Raw genomic sequence first — 6,861 nt, 5'->3', positions numbered from 1 at the left:
CATCATGACATCAGCAAGTCACAAGGAGAGTGTGCCATTCCCTGAGGTGATCTATCATGAGTCCAGGTGGGCAGAGATGACACAGTAACTCTGAATGGTTGCCTAGAGACTGCTGCACAAATCCTGACTTACACCTCTTCAGGTCAAGAGGTGGGTACTGCTTCCTAGGAAAGTTCATCCAGTCCAGTGTTAAACTGCACACTGTCTGGAGACAGCCAGAAAGGCGGGTGGTGGTGGGGACGGATGACACTGGGTGGCATTCAACTAAGTTTTACTGAATACCACCCAATGGTCTTTATCTGCCCATTTATTACCAAACTGACTGTGTCAATAGTGCTTTCTCCAGAAACTGGTCACTGAGAGGACATCTTATTTCAGGAAGCATCTGTGCACTGCCAACCTTTCTAATCTCTTCACAAAACCATACATAGTTGATCTTAATTTTCTGGCCCCTCGACACATGCATTGTTCGATAAGTGTTTGGAGAAAACAATCAACTTTTGACTGTACAGTGAGTGACATTGTAGGAAGAAGTTTTAGCAATAAAATTCAGTCCTGGGCACAGCTTGCTATGAGACCCATCCATTGTGCAGCTGAACACTGAATCACTGAAAACAAAAGAGGAAAGACTTGCCCCCAAGCCTCAGCTTGCTGCATAAGGGTTTAATTTATTTGTTGAACAAACTGGTGGTTTTCATTCAGCTGTTGGCATTTAATCAGTTTCATCTAGGGGATCAACACAGCCTCAGAGATACAGGAATGAAAGACGGAGAGCACTTAAAGCCAAAGTTCTGACACGGGCTTGAAGAGATGTTGCATGGCCTAGCGAATGCAGCTAAGAATGCTCAAAAGACACAGGTGGGAAAGATGTAAGTCTGCTATGGGTGGTATGAGGCAGCCTGCAAAATTCACATATGTACAACTGAGGGCCAAGCTACATGTTACATGGCTGCAGCCACGTATAAATATTAGCCTGGTGGCTTCTCCTCAGCTCCAACACACTCCTGGAAGGGGACACATAGTGGCAGGAAGGGGGCAGGTGGAAGGATGTGCTTAACCCCTCTCCTGCCACTCACTTCCCGCCCTGAAAGCCCCAACCTTGTAACTGAGTAGTAGCAGACTAATGTTGTAGTGCAGCTGTAACATAATGTTTTCTTTGGCCTATAATTTCCCGTTGAGCATCTTTTTGCACTATTAGTGTTAACATCAAGACTGTTGCTCAAGCTACTGACAAGGTGAATTAGCATTCTGGTCAATGTAGGCGTTGCATTCACAAATGACCACATTAAGCCGCATCAGTGAAAATTCCCTAAAAGTTTTAGACTGCTTCCTGCCTCCAGGCAGATGAAATCCCTAAGACTGACAAACAGAATTTGCCTCACCACCACCAAAGGACAATTACAATCCATAGTTCATCGATCACATTCATTCCTTATCCATTTTTGCTGGGGGCAGGTGGGATCCCACTGGAATCCGCATCCGCTCTTTTCAGAGAGGCGATTTTTGTCACATGTTGCGTGCAGCTGAATGTGCCTGTCACTTGTCACCTGCAGGGGAGACCTGCCTGCCTCCATCCTGCCCATTCCCAGCAGGAACTCACCGCTATTCCCACCCAGACTTCTAAAAAGAGTGCTGTTGGCTTGTCTTCTGGTACTTCTGCTGATGGTTTTCCTTTGCCACATGGTTAGATCCTCAACCCTTATGTCTCTGCATTTTGTGGCTCAGTCATATTGAACATCGGGGGCAGCAACTGAATATACACAACAACTGCATGGAGAGAGTAGAGTCTTCAGGCCAACCCACACCATCCCAGACCTGATACCAACTAACCAACCCCCCAAGGTGCAAGTGAAATACATCAAGATAGGATAGGAAGGAAATGGGTCTGGTGTTTGAGTCCTTGTCTCCAATGCAAGTGATAGAGGGAAGTGATGTGCTTCCAGCAAGGAATGTCTCCAGGCTCAGCTGATCAGCAAGGTGGCCCCTTCCAAAAGGACAAGTTCCTATCGTAAGGACAGTTCCTAGAGGGGCTGATTTTCATTCTCGAGGAGGAAGGTTGGTCCATGCCCGACTTTCCTCCTCTCATGTTCTCCTCCCGCCACGTGTTGGCTCCCTTCCCACTTATGTGGCAGCCGCTTGCCTAGGGACCCGGTTCCTCTCTCCGTGCTGCTTGCCCCTCCCCTTTTTGCCACCATCCAGCATGTTCTTGCTCTTGGGGGGCCTGCCTTTGTGCCGCATCTGGCGGTCTCCGCACCACACGCGCTCACAGTACTCCTCTACCCGGTGCAAGTTGGAATAGCCGATGAGGTGCATGATGTCTTTGAACCACATCCTTTGCCCATGCAGCATGCGGGGATCGGGCACCCGGCACAGCGGGCGAGGCGGCTCCTCCTCCTGCTCCCGCTGAAAGACCTGCTCCAGCTGCTCACTCTCAATCACCTCCAACGTGATTTTGGTGACGGTCTGAGTGAAGCCATGCTCCTGAGCCTTGCAGTAATACGTTCCCGCATCCTGGCGGAAAAGCTTCCGGAAGAGCAGTCCTTGCTCTGTCCTCATGATCCTATCATCTGTTTTCACCTGGAGAAAGGGGGTTAAGGGAAAAGAAATGGAGCAGGAGGTCAGATTCTGGGTGGTGGTGCCCTGTAGCTTACTAAAGCAGGGGTGCCATCATGGCAGGACTTCAGGGTCTCCTCGGCAGAATAAGCAGGAGGGCACATTTTGAAGTAATACACAACACTATGGAAAGGAGTCTAAAATTACAGATCTGCACCTCTGTATTCAAGGCATTTCAGGGAATCAAGAGAGAGGGTTGCCAGTATTTTTCTGAAGTTCGTAGTGGCACTGCTATCATCAAGTAGATCCCTGCAGTAATGGGTGCAAAGTTACAGCACCCCAAAAATTCTATGATTCACAGAGATGCTGTGGAGACATGTTTGAAATTATATAACCAATGACTGGTGAAGATTCAGAAGGTGTAAGTGTGTGAGGAATTTCCAGTGGTCAGAAATACATCATGCCTCTTCCTCTTAACTAGAACAGATGGAATAAATTGTGCAGGGTAGTTGTCTCATTCACATGATTTATTCGGGACAATGAATTCAGGGTTTCTTGATGTAGATCCCCCCCCCCATGCGTACACACAATCCCAGATACTGATACATTGCTGAAGAATGAGCCAAGGGTTGGTGGCAGTTGGGGGAGTTGGTGTGAAACTCAAAGGAGGAGAGTCAGTACAATTCCGATGTTTGCTTCCATTGCTCTTTGGTATCTGAAGAAGTGTGCATGCACACGAAAGCTCATACCAGGAACAAACTCAGTTGGTCTCTAAGGTGCTACTAGAAAGAATTTTCGATTTTGTTTCAGCCATTTTCTGTAAAGAAACCAACTCTTCTCATCTTCTTCACTTTCCCCATCCATACAGCTTCCCTGTCTCTGCCTATCCCTTCTTGGCAATTAAGCTGAAACTGTCTCTGGGGGGTCTCATTCCTATGGTATAAGCAACCAACACCCTTTCTAAGGAAGCAGCACTTGCCTGAGCTAATTCCTCCACCCAGGAGGACCACCTAAACTACTAGATGGAGAAGCTTCATTTGCTTTTTTTTTTTAAGTGCATGAAGAATGATAGAACAGGCTCAGTCTTGATGAAGCCTTTGTTCTCCTTTGAACATCCTCCACCTGTAAAACCATTCCGGGCAGGTCCTATGACACAAGCCTTGCCTCCAAATGCTGCTGCATTCAAAGTCTACACTGAAAAAAAGGGTGGAGGCACATAAGAATCCATTTAATGTTTTCCTCCCCGCCCCCACTTTACGATGGAATGATTTGTATTTATTTGTCTTACATACAGAACAAGGAACCAAGCAGGAACGACGCATTCCAATGCTCTGTGTGGTCCTTTAACAAAGCTATGGGGTTTGGAGGGAGGTAGGAGAGAGTCTTGACACCACTTTGCTCTCTTTATGACACCAGAGCTGTCCTTATTAGCAATTGCCAGTCTTAGACTGGAACTTACCAGCTGTGTTTACTGGCCAACCCAGCCTTCAACTGCCCCTTTTGCTCCAGAGAATTCCCCTTCAGAAACCTCACACTATTATCACATCTTTCTCAACCCAGCTTCCTGGGAATTAGACTAGCCTGCTAACTCTAGGAAGAGAGAGACGAGACCTCACACAGTAGGAGCGTGGGCTTCTCCATTTTCAGTTTAATTCAAGAATTCCTAGCGGAGATCCATGCAGCAGGCAAGGCTAAGAAACCAAATGAGGAAAGGTTAAAGAAGTAGAGTGAGGGTCTAGAGGGGGGAAAGCGCGTGAGATGACAGGGGCCAGATGGAAGTACAAAGAAAAGGCCCTAAAGAATCTGTTGACATCTGAGCAGGAGGTGTCTGTATTAACTGGATGTGACACAAGCCAGCTCCTCCTTGGTGGCACTCCAAATGAATATCCGTGGTCATCTGTATTCTGTGGAACTAACCAGGTGTACTTCCCTTCCGCTCCTCCCAGCCTCTGTGTGTGTGTAACTGGTATCAAATCTGAATAGAGAATGTGTGGCTTCTAAGTGAGATCCAGCTCAAATGTGGACAAGATCCAAGTTAGGCATAGACAAAGCCTTTCTACATGTTACCCAAAATGGCTGGAGAGAGGGTGGAATTCTGAACTGCCCCACTACAGACTGCAGTGATGGAGCAAATCTTTGAATGCCATTAAAACAAAAAACAAAAACCACCCACAGGCTGCAAAAACCACAGACAGAAGTTTTGTATATTCCTCTACCTGATGGACTAGTTTGCACATATAAGGAACTTTTTGTGAGGGAAGCATTTAAGTGTGGGGGGGCAGGGAGATACATGCCCTACCTGCAGCCTGAAGTGGTACTTAAGCAAAATTCTGCCACCTCGGTCTCCCAGCTCATTCTGCATAATGGGTAGAATGGGCTTAGGTATTTAATTTACTTGTTTAAATTGTTTATATTTATTACCACATTTTCATGGCAGAAAAAAATTTTAGCCGTTGAATTCACAGTGGTGATGAACATCACCACCCCAAAGCAGGAAGAACAAGGTTAGGACTAATCATTTGAATGCATTTAGCACAGGGGCCGGATCACTCCCACAGAGATTGTCTGTGGGCTAGACTGGCGCAGCGCAATACCGGAAATCGCTTCTGTGCATGCCCAGATGCCCAAAATCACACCTGTGCAGAAGCGTTTTTCGGCATCTGGACATGCACAGACGCGTTTTTAGGTTCTGCTTGGCGAGTTCCCGCACCACGCTGCGCCGGTTTAGCACAGCACGCAGGGGGCTCGCCGAGTGGGTGGCTCGGTTCGGGGCCGACTCGTGGGCCAGTTTGGCGAGAGAGGTTTTGTTTTTTGAATCCTATTGAAAAGGAAGCAAGAGTATTGAGAAATCCCTATTGGCCTCACCTCATCTCTTAACTCTTCTGGAGACCGGTGTACAAACCATTGCACCGCAGCCTGGGGTGACTTTGGGATGCACTCCAGGAAGGTGCTGTTGTGTTCCGTCCCATAGACCACCTTCTCCTCCGTGCTGTCGAAATCATCCACTATGGAAACAGGAGGGTGCCCATATCAGAGACTGCTAGCTGAGCAGAAAGAGCCCATCTCCTTGCAGAGAGCCACGGCTTGCATAACAGGGCAAAATACTGCAGCTGAACATGGGGAGGGGCTGGGGGCTGGGTTTAAAGCCTTGCTGAGCCAGGGACTTGCTGTGTGGCTGTCTGGCACAGAGAGGTCTGTCACATATCACATCCATAGCTCCAAGCAAAAACTTGACCTGTACACCTGGGGACACTAAAATAATTATTTTTTTCTATGTGCATGAAGGCTCCCCTGAGGCACATCTGTGATAACATAATGGAAGCCTCAGCTAATGCTAGCTGCCCAAACTGTTGCCGTTTTCAAGGGCTGTGGATATGGCTTATGACAATGCCCCTGTTAAGAATCCTTGAGCCTGGCAAGCTTGGTGTTTTAAAACTTCCATGCAAGTGTCTGGAATAGCAGACATCATATCAGGATGCCCTGCCAGTCATGTCCCACACCAGCACCCTGTTTTCCTGTCTGGCAGTAAAATATTAGCCCTCTCTACCCGACTTCTCACCTATTAGAGGTGACTGCCTTTTCCTTCCGCATTCCCTGCCTACAGGGACTCTTCCTCATTGGCCCCTCTGGCTTTTAGTTGCGAATAAGAATCACCCAAATTAAACATTCACAGAACACGACCTGACATAGTTTCTTTTTTATTATTTATTTTGCTACTGTTGCATTTTTAAAAATTATCCTTTTTTTAAAAAAAAACAAACCCATAAAACATGGCATCTTGCCCATAGTCATACATCACAATATACTATGAACTGCAGACGGTATAGGTTTTGCTACATTAGTTTCAACAATCTGATTTAGAGCTTTAATTTTCTGTACTGGCACATATTTAATGTTTATCCTACTCTCTCTCTCTCACACACCCACACACCCCACAGCCCCACCTTTTTACACTTCTCTTGAGCAAGCCTCTTAACTGGATCCCTGGGCTGTACTGCTTTCTTGTAACACTCAAGCGATGCTTGCCTCTGCCCCCACCAGCTTGCTTAGAACACCTGCCTACATTATTAGATTCTAGGCCATGGGAGATTGGGAGGGTGGTGGGGCTGAAGCTACCTGAAGTAGGGGACTGGGAGATCGGCTGGAAGAGAGGCAGCGTGCTGTAGTGGTTAGAGTTTTGGACTAAGACCTGGGATCCCACTCGGCGATTCACTAGGTGACCTTGGGCCAATCACTTGCTCTCAGCCTAACCTACTTCGCATGGTTTTTGCGGGGATTAAACGAGGAGAGGGAAAACCATGTATGCCA

General features: G+C 47.3%; 1 protein-coding gene across 1 annotated transcript in view; it reads right to left on the bottom strand.

Moving 5' to 3' along the window:
- Nucleotides 1-648: 648 nt before the first annotated feature.
- The window catches only part of SEMA3G (semaphorin 3G), a 78,874-nt gene continuing 72,661 nt past the window's right edge, over nt 649-6,861 (bottom strand). Inside the window, exons 15-16 of the mRNA XM_033140661.1 lie at nt 5,419-5,558; nt 649-2,577 (exon numbers count right to left, since the gene is read on the bottom strand). Of these exons, the coding sequence (XP_032996552.1) occupies nt 2,122-2,577; nt 5,419-5,558 (596 nt within the window). The 3' untranslated portion in view covers nt 649-2,121. The remainder of the gene's footprint in view (nt 2,578-5,418; nt 5,559-6,861) is intronic.

The sequence above is a fragment of the Lacerta agilis genome, chromosome 2 (genome assembly GCF_009819535.1).
Source record: "Lacerta agilis isolate rLacAgi1 chromosome 2, rLacAgi1.pri, whole genome shotgun sequence".
NCBI lineage: Eukaryota > Metazoa > Chordata > Lepidosauria > Squamata > Lacertidae > Lacerta > Lacerta agilis.
Note: the sequence above shows the minus strand (reverse complement) of the source record. Positions and strands in the feature narration are given on the sequence as shown.